Source organism: Aspergillus heteromorphus (assembly GCF_003184545.1).
Source record: "Aspergillus heteromorphus CBS 117.55 chromosome Unknown BO70scaffold_56, whole genome shotgun sequence".
Taxonomy (NCBI): Eukaryota; Fungi; Ascomycota; class Eurotiomycetes; order Eurotiales; family Aspergillaceae; genus Aspergillus; species Aspergillus heteromorphus.
In genome coordinates, this window is record NW_020290461.1 from 1 (window position 1) to 19,614 (window position 19,614).

Consider the following 19,614-nt stretch of genomic DNA (forward strand, 5'->3'; position numbering starts at 1 on the left):
TTTTTAATTATATTTTTTTAATCTAAAAAACTTTTTTTAATATATTTTTAAATAATAATAAAAATAATCAGATTAATAATTATTTAATTTAAGTATATCTTAATTATACTAAAGCTTAAAAAAATATAATAAATAAATCTTAATATTAAGAATAATTAAAATAATTAATTATCTGATTTTTAATTATATTATAATCAGATATAAAAAACTTTTTAATCTAATTATAATCTGACAGTTAGATATAAAAATTCTAATTAATCTAACCTGATCTGGCTGTTAGCCACTCTAAAATAATCTATTTATCTATAATTTATAAATCACAGAGATAATAAGAATATTATTGAAAATAATATTTTTATTATAATAATAGATAGTAAGAAAAATATAAAAGAAAATAATTATAAAAAGTTTAATTATTTTAAGAATCTTAGTAGATAAAATAATAAATTATATTTTAACTAGTTTTATATATTTTATAAAAGAATAAATATCTATTACAGAAGAAGAAGGAAAAGAAATTATAATAAAAATAATAATAATAATATTAATAATAATAATAACAGCAGCAGCAGAAATAACACCAGTAGTAGTAATAATAAATATAATTAGAAAAATAGACTAATTCTATTTATAGTAATTATAAGAGATAGAATAAATCTCTCTATAAAATTACTCATTACAGATATATATAAAAAAATAAAAAAAATAAAAAAAATAAAAAAATAATAATAATAATCTAGTAATAAATATAGTAACTTTTTTATAAAAAAATTTTTAAAAATATATAATATAGAAAATAAAATATTAAGATAATTAATTATAATTCTTAGATTAGATTATATATTATAAACTTATAAAGTAATAAATAAATATAAATTAATATAAAATTATAAAATACTATATTCTATAATCTGATATAGATATTTTAGATTTATAAAAATTAGATAATTATAAGAGCTAGATAGCTATAAAAATTAAATAATTATAATAATCTTCAGACAAGTACTTATTTATAATAATAAAAAAGAAAAGAGAAAAAATTCAGAGAATTAAAAAAAATTTTTTAAAAAAAAGAGAGAGAATTTATTAAAAATATTTTCTTAGAATTCTAAGCTCTAAGTTCTAAGTCTTAATTTATATTTAAATTAAAAATATTATATTTTATTTATTCTTTAATTATAATTATAAAAATATTTATTATATTTATTATTTATAATATTTACTACTCAGCTAGGCTTCTTAAAATATCAAGCCCGAGCGGGTTAGAAAGGATCAACAAGCCAGCTCGGCCGAGCCCAGGGCTTGTCAGGGCCTGATGAGACTCACAGATAAGAGCTTAAATAAATTTAATATAATTTAATTATCTAAAATTATTATATTGAATTTATTTTTTTTAAATAACTTTTATAATATATCTATCTCTATTAAAAATATATATAATAAAAATCTGTTCTATAAATAATAAATATAAAAAAATAAAAATAAAAAGATTTTATAAAATAGTTTATTTTATTTTAAGATATAATTTTATATAAATATAATCTATTATATTTTAATATATAGCTAAGATATCTATTATATTTTATTTATTTTAATAAATCTAATAAGCAGAAATTTATATTTAAATTCTAAAGTTTAGAATTATAAAATAATCTTTTTTTTTTAAATAGAGCTGCTTAAGATATAATAAATTAAAATAAAAAATAGATATTTATAAAAAAATCTATAAAAGATTTTTATAGAATTTTTTATATAAATTATAATATTATAATATAAATCTAATATATTTTATTTATTTTATTCTATTTATTTAATCTATTTAATTTATTTAATCTATTTAATTTATTTAATCTATTTTATTTTTATAATCTAATTATCTGTAATCTTCTTAATTAATTAATTATTTTTAATTTTATTAATAACTCTTTAAGCTATATTTTATTTATAAATCTAAGAATAATCTAATTTAAAAAAAATAATAAAATAAAAGCAGTATATTTATTTTTAATATTTTAATTAATAATTAATATATAATTTTTTTAATATTTTATATAATATAATTAAAATATATAATTAAAATAAAATAATAATTATATATATTTATATATATTTTTTATTATAAAAATAATAATTTTATAAAAAACTAAATTTTATTAATATAACTAGAATTTTCTTATTATTTTTAATAAATAATAATAAAAAAAATATTAATTTTTTTTTAATTATATTTTTTTAATTTAAAAAGCTTTTTTTTATATATTTTTAAATAATAATAAAAATAGTTAGATTAATAACTATTTAATCTAAATATATCTTAATTATATTAAAACTTAAAAAAATATAGCAGATAGATCTTAATATTAAAAATAATTAAAATAATTAATTAACTAATTTTTAATTATATTATAATTAGATATAAAAATTTTCTTAATCTAATTATAATCTGGTGATTAGATATAAAAATTCCAATTAACCTGACCTGACCTGACCGTTAGCCACTCTAATCACCAATCAGAGGGAAAGATTAGAGTGGCTAACAGCCAGATCAGATTAGGTTAATTGGAATTTTTATATCTAACCGCCAGATTATAATCAGATTAAGAAAATTTTTATATCTAATCGTGATATAGCTAAAAACCGGGCGATTAACTATCTTAATTATTTTTAATATTAAGATTTATCTGCTATATTTTTTTAAGCTCTAGTATAATTAAGATATATTTAGATTAAATAATTATTAATCTGGCTATTTTTATTATTATCTAAAAATATATAAAAAGAAGCTTTTTAAATTAAAAAAATATAATTAAAAAAGAAATTAGTATCTTCTTTATTATTATTTATTAAAAATAATAAAGAAATTCTAGTTATATTAATAAAATTCAGCTTTTTATAAAATTATTATTCTTATAATAAGAAATATATATAAAAATATATAATTACTGCTCTATTTTAGCTATATATCTTAATTATATTATAAAATACTAGAAAAACTATATATTAATTATTAATTAAAATACTAAGAATAAATATATTATTTTTATTTTATTATTTCTTCTGAATTAGATTATATTTAGATTTATAAATAAAATATAGCTTAAAAAGCTATTAATAAAATTAGAAACTAGTAGATAGTTAAGAAGATTATAAATAGTTAAATTATTAGAATAAAGCAGATTAAATAGATTAAACAGATTAAATAAATTAAATAAATTAAATAAATAAAATAAATAAATAGAATATACTAGATCTATACTATAATATTACAGCTCTTATAAAAGATTTTATAAAAATTTTTTATAGATTTTTTTTATAAATATTTATTTTTTATTCTAATTTATTATATCTTAAATAGCTTTATTTAAAAAAAAAAACTATTTTATAACTCTGGGCTTCAGATATAAATTTCTGCTTATTAGATTTATTAAAATAAATAAAATATAGTAGATATCTTAGCTGTATATTAAAATATAATAGATTATATTTATATAAAATTATATTTTAAAATAAAATAAATTATTTTTATAGAGTTTTCTGCTTCTATCTTTCTATATTTATTATTTATAAAATAGCTTTAGAATTATAAGTTAATTATAATTATTTAATTTATTTTTAGAAAATATTATTAAATCTTCTTTTTCTGTTTTTTAAATCTTTATAAATTATAATAATACTTAAACTAAGATAAGCTTTTTAAGTTAGATCTTTTTTTCTTTTTTAAATCTTGAGATTATATATATTATAAGAAATTAGAAGATTATCTTATATTTAGCTTTTTAAAAAAAGCTTTTTATTTTTTAGAATTAATAGCAGAAGACAATCTTTTCTAAAAATTATATATAAATTAAAAAATTATTATTTTACTTCAATTAAAAAAAGTTATTAATAATATAAGATAGTTTTTAAAAAAATATATTATTTTCTGATAGAATCTCTTATATTTATTATATTATATATTTTTATATTTTATAATATCTGAGAATTAAAAACTTAGAAACTAGTTTTATAAATTATTATCTCTATAAAAATTATAAAAAAAAATTATTATTAATTATATCTAAATAAATAATTAATTAGATACTGAGTAAAGAATTATTATAGATATTTATTTATTCTTTTAAAATAAATCTTTTTTAATTATTATCTTTCTCTAGATCTTTATAATTTATAATAAACAGGATTTTTAGAATTAAGTTCTATATTTTATAATTGCCTGTTATTTATTATTTTAAATTATTAAATATATTTAATTTAAATAAATAATTAATCTTACTGTTTTATCTTTCTGTTAAAAATTAAGTTTTTTTAATTAAATATAAATTAAAGAATATTTTATAGAACTGTCTAAAGAGATATATATACAGCTGCTATTAAAATTCTTAAATATTAAATAAATATTAATTATAGTAGACTGCTGAATCAGCTTTAATTAGAAAATATTTTTTAATTTAACTAAATATTTCTTAATAAAAAATATAGATTATTATAAGATTTTACTAGACTTCTGATTAATATCTAAATCTTATATTAATAAGAATCTAGCTATAATTATTCTATCAGTCTTATATAAATATAATCTTATCTATTAATTATTAGATATAATAACTAATAATACTAATAATAATAATATAATATTTAGTATAATCTCAGCTAAACTCTGAACTTAATTTAGTTAAAATATTTAGTTTTATAATATTTTAGTTAACTTTAATTTTTTAAAGATTATTTAAAGCTAGTATTATATTCTCTATTTTATTTATATAATTTAGCTTATAATTAATATTCTTCTGTAAAAACTTTGGATTGAGATCTTAAATAATATTATTAAATATATATAAAAGAATAATAATAGAAGTCTTAAAGTCTCTTTTAATATTTTAAAAATTCTTAAGAAGATATATTCTAGAAGCTATCTATAAAAAACTAATATAAAATCTTTTTTTATAAAAAACTTCTAAAAATCTTCTATTAGCTAGTTTATTATATTAATTCTTAATTATAGATTCAGAAAATTATATAATTTATAAATATAAGTTTTTAATACTGTGAGAAATTTTTATTTATTTAATAATTTAAATCTGGCTTAGTCTACTATCTTCTTCTTAATTATAAAACTTGCTGAAACTTAATCTATTTTATAATTTACTAAATATTTAAATTTTATTAAATAATTAAAAATTTTATTCAGTATTATAAATATAATAATATTAATTATTTTTATTCTATTATAATAAAATAAAAATAGATAAAATATCTTTTTAAGTTTTTATATCTTTTTTTTTTTTTATTTTCTGTCTCTCTAAGAATAGTAGATCTATTATTTATAAAATCTATAATATTTATAATAATCTCTTTAATTATCTGGATTACTTAATTAACAGATTAAAAAAAAAATAGACACTCTAAAAGAAGAAGATTCTTAAGAATTTATATAATATATATTAAAAGCTTTAAAAATATTATTATTATATTTATCAGACAGAAGACTATATCTATATAATTATAATTATTCTGAATCTAATATTAAAGCTTAAGAAGTTTAAGAAAGATATATAGCTGAATAAGAATATTAATTAATATTATAAATATTAAACTATTTTTAAAAAGATATTCTCTTTTTATTTTAATTAAAATCTAATAATTAATATATTATTAATAGTCTTTGAGTTATTATCAGATCTGAATAAGATTTTTTATAATATCTCTAAATATTAAAAATTCTTACTTATAGTTAAGATATATAAAGAACTTAAGATATATCTAGATATTAAAGATATATAGCTTCTTAAAATATCTTTAATTAAATTAATATAATTTTAGATACTATAAAATATATTAATATTCTTATTTACTAAAAATCTTACTATAATTAGTTTTCTATTCTTTATTAGATAGCTAGAGATTTTCTTTTAATTATAATTAATAATATTAGTATTAAATATCTTTTTAATAGTTTTTAAGATATCTATTATTATCGCCGGAGCTATCTTAATTTTAATATAATTAAAATAATTATACTTTAAATATATATTAATTATTTTATTATAAATAAAAAGTATCAGAATATACTTAATAATCTTAATCTAGATTTAATTATCTTTATACTTAAGAAATAAGAGAAGAATAAGATAATTATTATCTTTTATATTAATAAGAATAAAAATATAGATAATCTTGAAGATAATTTAGAAAATAGATTATTATTAAAATTAAAAAAACTAGTCTTATCTGAGTCTTTAATTATTATATATATTTAGATAAAAATAGAGACCTGATCTTTATAATTTTTATATTATTATAATTATTATCCCAGATAATATAAAGAATAAATATTCTATATTTTTTTTTATTTTTTTTATACTAGATTCTGTAAAAATTTTTTTTAGAATATAGTATATCTTTTAATATAACTAATTAAGCAGATCAAGCAGTAGACTATATTTAAAGAATATTATTATATTTATATTATAATTAAATATATATTATACTTTATATATTATTTATATAAGAAGAATATATATATTATAAATTAATTTATAATTATTAATCTATCTGCTATATCTAATCTTTCTGATTAACAGATATAAATAATTATAATAATAATTATATCTTAATCTAATCTTAACCGTACGGTTAAAAATTTTTTATATCTTAATCTAACCGCCAGATTATGGCCAGGTTAAGGTTAAGATATAATGATCAGATTAAGCCACTCTAGGAAAGATTGCTTGGCTAAAAGGGAAGCAATATTTCTTCTGCACCCCCCAAATTATTGTAACATTCGGTATATTTGCAGCGGCAACTTGGCACTTGGCCTACAGTGTCAGATAGTACTCCATACAGTACACAATAGTCCATTTTTGCACTCCAGTGAGACCCGCTGGGTGGCTTGATTGACTGCTTGGCCCATCTGATGATCTGTACAGACTACAGACGTAGCACTTTGCACCATTTGGAATATCTGTAGGGTAGATTGTGGGTTGATCAACCTACCCAACATGTATGAAGTACTGTGCATACATAGGTACATCCTCCGTACATATACTACCAGTAGATCCAGACACCCTGTACCACTGGTGCTCAGGATCTTACTATATATACTCTGTACACCGAAAGTATCATCTTTTTTTCTTTTCTTTTCTTTTCTTTTCTTTTCTTTTTTTATAAAAAACCCCTCTTAGGCCCTTTGTCCACCCATGTGTCTGATTCCTGCCCTTGTTTTATTGCCAGCACTTTCATCTACTTAACTTAGTATCATGAGAATTTGACTGGGTCATCATCCCCCCCTCTCCGGCCCCTTTCTCTTGCAAAGCATATATGGTATCACACCACCCACGCACCTTAGGTCTTACTAGGTATAGCCACACCCTTCCACCGAAATTCTAGAATCGGATTTCTCTCTATTGCCCCGAACCTTCCACCTGACGGTCTTTCTTGCTTCCCATGGAACCCCCACCATCTACGCTCTTTAGATAGGCATTGATACAACTGCCCCTGGCCTACCAGTGCCTGTTGCCCAAACCACATTGGATTTCGGCAGTGGTTATCCAGAACAAACATCTGACATCGTATATACCAGTCCAGCGATTTCATTCTTGCCCGACTCCTATTTTCCTGGTACGGAAGTCTACGCCGTCTGCTAGCTATTGCTCAAACTCTCCACACCAGGATGACCGAAGGCGAGTTGTGGTCCACACTAGTCACAGTCATCGATCCTGGTAGTGCCAAAGCCATGCCAGCCGTTCTTCAATCGACCATAGATCTCTTGCAGACCGAATTGGCTAAAGCCAGAGCTGCGCTCCATGAAATCCAGCCCAACGCTGCTCCTATATTCACTCGAAGAGACGAGCTTGCCCTTGGTGCTGTCACAGCATGTCGTCAAAATCTCAATCACCGCGCGCCAGACTTCTTTTATGGTGCCAGTCGACTTACTCCAAAGGAACTAGGCCTTATTCCTGCAGTCGGCGAGGCACACGCAAAAGACCACAATAATGATGCGACGAAAACCCCCAATAAACAGCCTCAATCCGCTTTACCTGCACCGCCTAGATGTACTTCGCTTGTTGATGTCTTATCAAATACCCTGGTTCTTGACCAGATGGCCCCATATCTTTCAACATCATCTTTATTCGCCCTGGCATCGACCTCTCGTCTTGTCCGATCTCTGATTATGGATACGCCTTATGTTTTCCGACATCTCGATCTGACTGAATGCCGTGGAGCTATAATATCTAGCGTATCTGCCATTGACTCCACGGAACAGATAAACGATTCCCGGACTGAAGACGAATATTATTCGGCGCCTTTGAGGGGGATCTTTGACAGGCTTGAAGGGAAGTCGCTCCTGCAAGACGTACGCACCTTGGTTTTGGATGGCCTTCCCGTTCCGGCGGACTTGGTTGCCGACCTTATCCTTGCGGAGCGCTTCAACATAAACATCCTGTCAATAAGGGAATGTTGTCACCTCAATGAGCGTAAGCTTATGCAGGTGCTCAACTATGCTGTCCGACCCTCGCGTCCCAAGGGCACGCCACGTATAAAAGGCATCTACTACTTCACTCCTCTTCAGCACTCCCAGGTGATGGTCCGCAGCAACTACCGTGACTGGTGGAGCTTGAGGTGCTCCGGTCAACCTTTTTGTGACACGCCGACTTCGGGAAACAAGTCTGTCCTTCGTGACAGCACTGAAAGTGATACGCATCGCCAGAATGCGTGGTATCGACCGTCTGGACAGCTTTTCAGAGGAAGCATTGAGGATGACTGGGCACAGACGATCCATAAATGCGAAGGTATCATAGCTTTCGACGCAATCCTGTGCCGTGGCCCTCGACACAACGTTGATCCATACACACCACACTCACAAAATCAGGACGGTACCCAGCCAGAAAGTAGACTGCTCGGGCCGAGGCTGACCACAGTTGCGCTGGGCCCCAGAGGCTGCGAACTCTGTCACACGGCACCAGAAGGCCCGGCTATTTGGGGGCAGTCCCCAGAGGAACAATTTCCTCTGCTCACACCGCCACCGTTCCATACATCCTCTGTAGTCACGGCAAAGCGCCCTGCACTGTTTCCAGGCGAACAGCCAGCCTTAATCGCTCGTTGCAGGGAGTGCCTGATTGACCGTTGGTGCCACCGCTGTAACAGATGGTTTTGTGCAGTTTGCCTGCCACATCCGGAACGTGTAAGGAGTGATTTATCACCGCACCAAACAGCAGTTAGAGGTCCAGGGATTGAGCAGGGCGACATGGAACTATCTCAGTATCGCAGGGTTTGTACCCGAGAGCCTCACTTATATGCGGAAAAAGGAGCTGACTGGACTGAATAGCAGTTCAGCCCGGGTGTTAGCAAAGACTGCTGGGAATGCGGTCCGACAGTAAGTGAAACAAACCATCTCGGCCATCCATTATTGCCCATCTAATGCCTTTTCCAGTGTGGCCTGTGCAAGGTGGAGTGTCAGCGCACTTGCCGAAATTGCTGTGGAGATTATTGTGTAGAACACAATGAGGGGTGCTCTCCAACAATGGTATACAACAGATTCCCACATATCTTCATAAACATATGCTGACATAAGTGGCATTGTCAGTGCGATTGGTGCAATGCCAGTACACGTCATCGTATGCGGGAGTTTTATTGAAGTCCATTGTTAGTCTGGGCTGAAAGTGTGGGGGAGATATATATGACTGAATCCACAGCGCCTGCGACAACAACATAAGCTGTGGCATCTGTGACCTGTGCACGAATCAACTCTGCACTGAACAAGATGGAAGCCTCCACAATGAATCAGTCACCTTTGACATAGTATTGGCACCACCTCCCCGTGATTTACTTTGGGCCGTGACATTTGTTCTTTCTTGCATTTCCATTTTTGTTTCTTTTTAGATTGACCACTAACCCACAGCCGGCGTGTCTAGCACTGGAATAAATGATTGCGATGGTCTTGAGGGAACCGGATTGATTGTAGCTAGCCATGCAGGAGGTTGGATGCATAAATGCATACTTTGTAGTCCGTACTAGAGTCTCTACTAGACTCCGTAGTACTCCGTAGTTAGAGGGAGCATGGGGATGACAAATACCCGACCGGGTTCTAGAAGGCGCGCGGTGTTTCTCGCCCTCTCCGAATCGTTTGAATCATGGCCATCCTCCATACATGACCGACTTGTCCCTCAAGATGATCCCATCCCGTCTTCCCCCTTCCCCCGAGATTCCCTTGTTTCCCCTCCGCCGCTACTTTTCTTCACACCACCTCTCCCTGTTGGAGATAGAATGGCTAGGGACTGGGATTACTTGCGCTGGTCGTCGCACTTGACCGTTGCTCCGTCCCAGCAAACCCCAAGACTATCGGGTGATAAGATCACGCTGCCACCGTCTGCTCTCGAGCAGCTCCTTGCCGCTGCCCCGCTCCAAGAGGCTACTACATCGCGCGGTCCAGCGCGCCAACACACCGGCGCCTTTGATCCCTTCAACCCGCATACATTCGCCGCGGAGACTCAAGCGCGAGAGCAGAGTGTGGATCGCCAACAGCAACTGCCCCATCCGCTCACATTCCGCATCGTGAACCCTCAAAATAACCGTGTGATATATGCCGGTGTCCGCGAGTTCTCCGCATCGGAGAACGAAATCGGTCTCAGCGTCTTTCTGAGAAGGGCCCTCGGCGTGGCCGATACCGAACCACTTTCACAACCTAGCCCTGCTACCCAGGAGTTAGGCTCCGTCGTGGTTGACCCGGAAATTGCTCCATCGGCAGGGCCGGCCACAGTAACGGTCCATGCACAGCAGTTGCCGAAAGGCACCTACGTCCGTCTTCGCCCTCTCGAAGCCGGGTACGACCCGGAAGATTGGAAAGCCTTGCTCGAACAGCAGCTGCGTGATCACTATGTCACATTAACCACCGGGGAGATTCTTCATGTTTCCGGGACCCGTGATCAATCGTTCCGGTTTTTGGTCGACAAAGTTGAGCCTCATGGTGATGGCATCTGTGTTGTGGATACAGATCTTGAGGTGGATATTGTCGCCTTGACTGATGACCAAGCCAAAGAAACCATACAGAAGCGCTTAGAGAGAACATCTCGTGTTTCTGGTATCAGTGAAGGTACATCCACGGGTGGTGAAGTCGAGTTCGGTAGAGTGGTCACTGGACAGGTAGTGCCCGGGGATTATGTAGATTACGAACTCCACAAATGGGACCGCACGAATGCACTCGAAATATGCGCCGAGAGTGACCAGAGTGGAGACTTCTATCTTTTTGTCAGTCCCCTGTCCGCTCGCCAGAGAAATCGACCACGGGAGGATGAGCATGTATTTGGCGACTTATCGAGCCGATCGTCCAAACGGATCAGAATTCGGCCGGTGAGCGATGACCTGGAAAGAGCCGAGGCTCTATACATATCGGTGCATGCATGCGCTCCTACTGAGGATTCTGAGGCAGACGTGTCGGCTTCACATTTGTCGCTGCTCTACAATTTACAGATTCATGCTGACCTCAAGTCCACTGATCCTGAAAGCCATTCAGACTCTGAGATGGAACATCATGATTCTGGCGATGTACAGTGTAAGAACTGCCATCAATGGGTTCCTCAGCGGACGTTGATGCTACATGAAAATTTCTGCCTCCGCAACAATGCGCTCTGCCACTTGTGTCAGAACGTGTTCCAGAAACGGTCAATAGAATGGCAAAACCACTGGCATTGTCCACACGATCCGGCTCATGGCAATAATTCTGCAAGCAAACACAGACACAATCTTCTCTTCCATACAAAGCGTTCCTGTAGCGCCTGCGGTTTCGAGGCGGAGAACCTTCCTCGTCTTGCACATCACCGAACAACCATCTGCCCAGGCAAACCCATTCTTTGCCAATTCTGTCACCTTGTGGTTCCCCAGCAAAGCGAAACCGATCCCGACATGAACGATCCAGAAGTCTTGATTTCTGGCCTTACCCCGCACGAACTGGTGGATGGTGGCCGGACGACCGAATGCCATCTTTGCAACAAGATCATCCGACTGCGGGATATGAAGACGCATCTTCGTCACCACGACCTGGAACGCCTTTCCCGACCTACACCTCGTATTTGCTTAAATCAGAACTGCGGGCGGACGCTTGACGGGCGTGGTACACAGACTGCAGTCAACCTCGGGCTATGCAGTATCTGCTTTGGCCCATTGTATGTAGATACTTACGATCCTGAAGGAAAAGCACTTCGACGGCGTATTGAGCGCCGTTATCTTTCACAGATGATGACAGGTTGTGGCAAGTCCTGGTGTCAAAATGAGTCCTGCAAGACAGGAAAACAAGCTCGCGGGGCCTCTACGACAGGCCTCGGTTCCACATTTGCGCCGGTAGGCACGGCAAGTATTCTAACTACGGTAAGGCCTCTGCTTGACGCTATCAATCTCCAGGGGGATGGGCCGAAGAACACCGCGCCTTTTTACCTCTGCGCAGATCAAGTGGGCCAGCAGCGCCGCACCCATGCAGAAATGATCGCGGCAGAAGGCAAATTGGATGGTGGGAAGAGTTATGCTTTACCATGGTGTGTTGCCGCCATTGAAGTCATGGCGGGCAATCCAAACAAAGCGCGAGAGTGGCTGGAAAACTGGGCCCCTGCTATAGGTGAAGACGCGGGCACTTTGCGGTAGTAGATAATTGCAAGAATTGATATGGTGTCCAGTCGCCTAGAATACCACCTTGCCGCAAGGCAACATCCGGTTTTTTGGGGGAACGTAGTGGCATACCCGGCACATGTAGTTCAACATGCTGGCAGCTGAATCAGATAGCAGGTGTCACTGAAACGAAAGTACTTCGGGCAGATGAACAATGTCTAGGGCGCGGTGGTAACCTGAGCAGGGGAATGGAATACTCAATGATTCTCATAGTCTGTTTTGTACGTACAAATCGGGTTCAATGGGCCATGATAACTCATGATCATAGTATTTATGCATTCCGCTTCCATGACTATGCAATTTAATGACATAACTGGGGGAAAATTGGGTGTAAAGAGAAAGAAAGAGAAGCTATAGTTCGTCATGATTGGTTTGGTAGAATCATATATCAGGCCGTACCAGTCTTCGCAGCCAAAGTACCACTTCCACGAGAAGAGAAAATGCCCATGATCCCGAAAACAACATAGAACAGCGCCAGAGGATAAGCAACTAGACCTCTCATGCCGCGCATCCGGGCAACAGCACAAAACATTCCCGAGGAGCTATATGTACACCACCCGACGGCCGCAGTAGTCAGTAGGTACCCGAACATCGTGTCCATAGGAATCAGAATCCCCACTAAATTTGTCAGTACCAGCGGGAGGAAACAGTAACCCAAAACGCTGGCTGAGCGGGGGAAGGTCAGAGTGGCGGAAAAGTGACCGGCAGCAGAGGTGTCGGATATGGAGGGTTTGTGGTGAGTGGAGTAATTGGCGGGGTCTACAACGTTGGGCACAGCGACTGTGTCAAGAGCTGGCGACATCAGGCTGAGAATCAAGTGCAAAGCAACGGTCCCAAAGACTGCGACCCCGTAGATGTAGCCATAGAAGACCTTGCCGGAAAGCAGGAGGAATGTTCCGTAGAGGACGATGTAGAGAAGTGCGCCATACAGGTCGCTGTCATCCATGAGATGTTGGTCTATGCGCGCAAAGGGATTGAGCACAGTCAACGTCTATGAGAATAGTCAATAAGTTTCGCTTTAGGTGATCAAACGCAGCTTAGGTGGATCGACCTTTGTCCGAATATGCTCAAAGTTGACCCCCAGCTCCTCTAAGAGCGGCGGTTCACCTTCATAGCCCTCTGTGCCAAACGCGGCAAGCCATCCGGTCCTCAATCCTCCCTGCTCGCCCATCCTTCCACTGACCCCCGCAGTTGGAGATCCGAAACCGCCATATCCGCCCCCAACCCCTCCAACGGGGTAGGTCTGAGCTGCTGGATTGGGCGGAGCGCCAAACCCGCCGTAAGACGCCTGTGATGGCGTTGTGTGGCCAGATACGGTAGTATATGAGGAAGGATAGAATTGGAGATTCTGCGCCGAGGGCTGGACCTCGTAAGGCCGTTGTTGCGAGTAGTACTGGGCCATTGCGGCCAAAGGTCTGGGAGGAAGCCGAATATGGTAAGTGTTCAAGGAAGATGTACGAGCAGCAGTGGAGAAAAGACGCTCGATATGCCAGTGCCAGGGGCGTGTAGAGGGAGAGGTAATAATTGAGGATGTACGGAGTATGAGTGGCAGGAGGAGAGAACAGCTGGCGGGCGGTGAGGGTTGATCCATGTTACACAGGTTTTGTACAGGTATTGTGGCGCGGTTGCTCTGTAAAGCAGCAGGCTCTTGCCCGATCGGGCACCTCCCTTAAGTCATCTATGGGCCCTCTTCCCTTCCTCCTCTCCTGTACCTAGTAATGGTAGAATCAATCATCATTACACTTAGTGGCATCGCTCAATACTACAGTGACCATATCGAGATCTCTCTTCTCTTGTTCCGTTGGTGTTGAGGGCCGTTACGGAGGTAGGGCGTATCAGTATGACGGAGTAAAGTGGAGTACTACTGTCAATCCAGGTAGGTAACAAACAACACTAAGCCACACACCCGTTCAATCCCTCCCTCTATTCAGTTTGGTACAATATTTAACCCCCTCTTTCCCCCTCCCCCTCCCTTCTCTCTTGCTCTTCTATAGGAAATGAATGCCAATCCCAAGCTGCAATCCTTTCCTGCCTTCCTCACCCTTACGGAGTACCAGGGGAAGGGAAAGGTTCAACTCGAACCTAGCTATCGGATGCGCATACACAAGTCCAACTCCTGCCGCGATGCTGGGCAGGCCATTTGCCAGTTCCGAAACCGTTGAGATCATGGCGTCCTTCACTTCGGTATCAGACGTGGGGGTGTTCTTCTCCCTCGTGCGTAGGGGTAACAACCGTCCGCCGTTGACAAAAGCCTGCAGCCGTAGAGGCTTTTCCGCGCCGACTCTGGGTAGTGGAAGCAGCAAGTTGGCACTTCCGGCAGCATATACATCACCGCCAATAGCATCTCCTCCGTCATGGGGCCCAAGACCGCAAAGGCGAAACCCACGAACGTCCGTGGGCCCCCCAAGTAGGAAACGGTCATTAGTGCGAGAGAGCTGAGGCCGGAGAGCAGAATCGAGTCCAAGAGGATAGAGGAGTCCAGCACGGAGCCCAGTAGTCAAACTGATCCCACTGTCGCCTTCGATGCCAGGGATTGGAATGGGAATTGCGCCCTGTGTTTCAATTTCGGACTTCCAGAAGGAAACATCGCCTTTCAAAGGGCCCCAGCCGGCCACCTCATTGAAAGCCCTCGCATAATAGCCACGAGATGGAAGAAGAGGACTATTCCTTCGGTCTGTAGACCAACTATGGAAGATACTGCTTTTCACACTATCGCCCGCATCAGCTCGGACCGAAGGGGATGCCTTCTCGGAGAGGCCAGTCATCTGTCTCCAGAAACCGCTGTAGCCAAGCTCATGGCGGTGACCAGATGGGCTCGCCCACCGAAGCTTGCTCCACCCTCCTTTCAGCACCTCCTCATGGCTTGCCCAGGATTTTTGCGTGGCACTTGCAAGGCCACCGAGTTCCAGGCGGAAGTCTGGATCACTGAGGATCGGGGTCTCGAAAGTGGCCTGATAGGCAGACCTTGTCCTGGTGCCCATTGAGGCATTCAGGTTCAGGTTCTCCGCGCCGCCAAATACATTGCGCCAGAGGAGATTGCCGTATGCGGATCCCTCGGTATTTCCGAGGTCGGTTCCCGTCTTGAGCAGTACGCGAGACTGTTCTTTAACCGCGAGGTGCACATTGATGTTCGGTATGCCCGACAGCGCGTCTGCTTCCGGCGATTGATCTAGAAACACTGAAACGGGCTGGTGGAAGATGTCTTAGGTTGAATTAGCAATCAGACCTGAGAGTATGTAAGAGAGGACAGAAGTTTTCTTTGGGGGATGCCAACCGAATCTGTTGAGCTTGTCTGCGCGTGCCGAAATTTCCCGCAAGGCCTCAGAGAGCGTATAGGGTCTGTTCTGATTACTGCTCAAAAGAGGGTCGAGAACCCGCTCCAGAAAGCCTCGACGGGTATGGCTGGCGCCAGTGACTTGCACCGAAGAGATGACACATGGCAAAGTGGAGTTCTGGTCAATCTGGAAGCATGGGTACGCCGGTCAGCCATCGTAGCGCATGCTGTATTATCTCTTCCAAGGGCCATCACTCGTATAAAAGATGGATTGATGATCCAAAGACGCTTACCAATTCGACGAGGCGAGTCTGTGCCTTTTGGTAGATCGCAGTCGTTCGCTCATAGACGGCCTGCTGCTGTTCCTCGAGCACATTCGGATCGGCACGTTGTTGGAGGCGCTCGAAGATCTAGAAAACAAAGGATCATCCGCAGTCGTCAGTGTACAGTCTTAAAGATAACATTAAAAGAGAGTTTGGAACATCACACACATCTTCATCGTCGGCGGAGAGTGGCGAGGACATTGCTGCGGCGGCAATGGCCAGAGGAGACCTGCTTTCTTGCCTTCTCTTGCCTTGCTCAACTCGCGCGGAGCGGCGAAGATGAAGCCATCCGATTTGTGCACGTGACTGCCCTGGGGCTTCAGGCCGGGCGTCAACCTTCCTTCTCATCCTCCTGCTCCTATCCGTCTTCCCGGACCAACTTCTTGCCGCCTGATTGCTTTTGTCTATTTTCACACTCTTCTTTCAAGCGGGCGTCCTTCCGCTTTTACCCCCGAACCTCTCCCGCCCTCGTTGGGATCTGTCTTCCAACCTCCCCTCCCCCTCCCCCCCTCCCCGGGAGCTGCAGAGCCCACTGCCGCCGCCACGACCGTTTACAGAAATGGCGACAAAAGCGGCTTTCAAGCGCGTGCGTTAGGGCCTTTGCGGGTGCCAAGTTTCTCGCCCTCGGGTTCCGCTAACGGTCGAGCAGCTTACTCGCGAATATCAGAATATCCAGAAGAACTCCCCGCCTTATATTGTGGCACACCCGTCAGAGTCCAACATCCTCGAGTATGTCACTTGCAGCACCCATCCCCGAGCATCAAAACCTAACTGCTGCTTTAGATGGCACTACATCCTCACCGGACCGCCGGGAACACCGTATGAGAATGGCCAGTATTGGGGCACCCTGATGTTCCCTCCTGATTACCCGTTTGCTCCACCAGCTATCCGCATGCACACTCCTAGTGGTCGTTTTCAACCATCAACTCGTCTGTGCCTCAGCATCAGTGACTTCCACCCAAAGTCTTTCAACCCCGCCTGGGAAGTATCTACCATTCTCATTGGATTGCTTTCCTTTATGACAAGTGAGGAAATGACCACCGGCAGCGTGAGTGCATCGGAGGCGGAGCGAAGAGTGTTGGCGGCGCGATCTAGATGGTGGAACTCCACTGGCGGGGGCTCACATATCAGCGCAACACCGGGAGTGACACCCACCGCCAAAGGTATCAACAATGTGAAAGCCGGAGACGGTGGCCTGAAGTTTCGCACGGAATGGCCCGAAGTAGACCAGGAGAACTGGAGATGGATGAAGGACAGCCGCATTGACACGAACACCGGTCAGCTCATGTCCGATCCGAGTCTTGCGACCAAATGCTCCCCAGAAACAAGTGCACTTCGCCGACGGCCGAACGGTAGCGCGCCAGGCCTTGGGGCTGTCATGGAGGGCGGTCATGTAGCCCGTGAAGCAGGTCAGAGCTGGGTCCGACGCAACAAGATCTGGATTGGCCTCGCAATTCTATTTGCATATGCGCTTTTGACAAGACTGGTGAAGGACGTTCAGGGTTGAAGAAGCCAAGCTGGCTCGGCTTTCTCTACCTATTTCCCTGAAGTTACCAGGTACCTTTAGGTTCTTTCGAATATTCTGACCTCGCATCGATCCTGTTTCCCTCTCTCGAATATATTACTCCTCTTCCCACCCAGGATCAAACATATCCTTCACCATTCTTCCCCCTTCGCCCCTGTTCTTTTGTTCTTGCGGACTAATGTGGGGGTACGCGGTGTCTATTGTTCGGAGGGCGTCGGGGTTGGCGTACAAGACCTCTGTTCTCCCCGTCCCTTTTTGTCTTTCTCCTCCCCTATCTTCTTTCTTGACTCTTTGCGATTTCATTGTCGCGTGATAAAGAGGGGTAGCTTGATGATTATAAGCAGGGAGGGAAGGTGTGTATATATCCAGCCAGCTAATGTTGAACGCATAGTATTATTGATAGACTTCTTACCTACCTGCTGCTGGTATATGGATGGACTCGTTCTAATTGGCTGCGGGCAATGGCCGAGAACCTCGACGTCACGTGGGCGCGGGCGGGAATTTTCCGGCTTGAAAGAAAATCATTTATTTTGTATTGCTGAATTATTGATCGCGCGTTTGGACAGACAGACTACAACCCGTTCTATTTCTTACGCTCTCCCTCCATAATCGTTCCTCTCACCGATCTCTTTCTTTTGCACCGTATCGCACCATTAGTCATGGGTTGGTTCTGGGCCGACTCCCAACCGAAGCCGACTCCGGCGGCTTTAAAGCCCTCCGATGCTTCTCCTCCAGTGAGTAAATAAACATCGAATAACTATGTCGCTCAAAAGCCCTGTCCAAATCTCTGATTGTCCCTTGTAGCCAGGATGCCCTATGCACACACCCTCTACCCCTCCTTCTATGCCGAGCAACTCCAGCCCCGACACTGCAAGTGCATGTCCGGTCCGGTCTACGGACTCCCCATTCTATGCGCCGCCGAAGCCCAAATCACCCGAGTCCCAACCGACACCAACCCAGGACACGCGGTCAACGCTTTCGAAGTTGAATCCCCTGAACTACATGTTCGCCTCGATCTCCCAGGAAAGGGCACCGAACCAGATAGTAGATCTCCCGGTGGAGCGAGAGGCCTCATCAATACCTAGATCCGATCTAGATGAAAATTGGGAGTATCCATCCCCTCAGCAGATGTATAATGCCATGTTGCGCAAGGGTTATACAGACACCCCGCAGGATGCCGTCGAGGCCATGGTTGCCGTTCACAACTTCTTGAATGAGGGAGCTTGGGAAGAAATCGTTCGGTGGGAACGCCTCTTCTCCCGAGGTCTTGCGCACGGCTGGGACAAGTGTCGACGTGGAGAGGAGAACATCGTGATGGACGAATACAGAGAAGACCTTGCAAACACCACGAAGCAGGATGTTGCGCCACCCCGACTCATCCGGTTCAAGGGTCGCCCACAGGAGTTAACTCCCAAGGCACGCATCCTACAGAGCCTTGGTTGGCTGTATCCGGCAAAGTTCGAGTCAGTATCCCCTATATCTATCAGTCAAAAAGATTGTCCTTGGCTAACCATGCCTGGGTGTGCCAGAACCAACCCACCTTTTGACCGCCATGATTGGTTCGTGATGCGGCAGACACCGTCCGGTCCGAAAGAAATCCGTTATGTCATCGACTATTACTCAGGTCCTCCAGAGCCAACGGGGGAACCTGTCTTTTTCTTGGACATCAGGCCCGCTCTTGACACGCCAACTGCCGCTGTTGAGCGATTGATGAGATGGGGTGGAGACGTGTGGTGGCGCGCTAGCGGTGCGAGTGCTCGCGAGACCAGTGGACATTAGATGCTACTACTACTAATTATTGACAACCCATGTCCTTCAGCATCTTTCACTGGGATACA

At 38.9% G+C, this 19,614-nt stretch overlaps 3 protein-coding genes across 3 annotated transcripts; 2 read left to right on the plus strand and 1 right to left on the minus strand.

The window, feature by feature from the left end:
* Positions 1 to 7,669: 7,669 nt before the first annotated feature.
* On the plus strand, positions 7,670 to 12,630 carry BO70DRAFT_375078 (putative ubiquitin fusion degradation protein (Ufd1); the record flags this gene model as incomplete). Its single annotated transcript, XM_025545007.1, has 7 exons — positions 7,670 to 7,689; positions 7,723 to 7,741; positions 7,772 to 9,214; positions 9,431 to 9,523; positions 10,351 to 11,800; positions 11,834 to 12,360; positions 12,394 to 12,630. 7 exons carry the CDS (start codon positions 7,670 to 7,672, stop codon positions 12,628 to 12,630), a joined length of 3,789 nt encoding a protein of 1,262 aa, XP_025394330.1.
* Positions 12,631 to 12,868: 238 nt separating this feature from the next.
* Positions 12,869 to 16,452, minus strand: BO70DRAFT_433497 (Yip1-domain-containing protein; the record flags this gene model as incomplete). The annotated part of the gene is made up of 6 exons (XM_025548412.1): positions 12,869 to 13,645; positions 13,706 to 14,069; positions 14,758 to 15,856; positions 15,929 to 16,115; positions 16,222 to 16,338; positions 16,420 to 16,452. The coding sequence occupies 6 exons, from the start codon at positions 16,450 to 16,452 to the stop codon at positions 13,043 to 13,045; spliced, it is 2,403 nt and encodes an 800-aa protein (XP_025394331.1). The 3' UTR covers positions 12,869 to 13,042.
* Positions 16,453 to 17,101: 649 nt separating this feature from the next.
* BO70DRAFT_375082 (holocytochrome c synthase CYC3) lies at positions 17,102 to 19,555 on the plus strand (the record flags this gene model as incomplete). The annotated part of the gene is made up of 4 exons (XM_025545008.1): positions 17,102 to 17,753; positions 18,434 to 18,510; positions 18,581 to 19,239; positions 19,306 to 19,555. 4 exons carry the CDS (start codon positions 17,102 to 17,104, stop codon positions 19,553 to 19,555), a joined length of 1,638 nt encoding a protein of 545 aa, XP_025394332.1.
* Between the last annotated feature and the right edge of the window lie 59 nt (positions 19,556 to 19,614).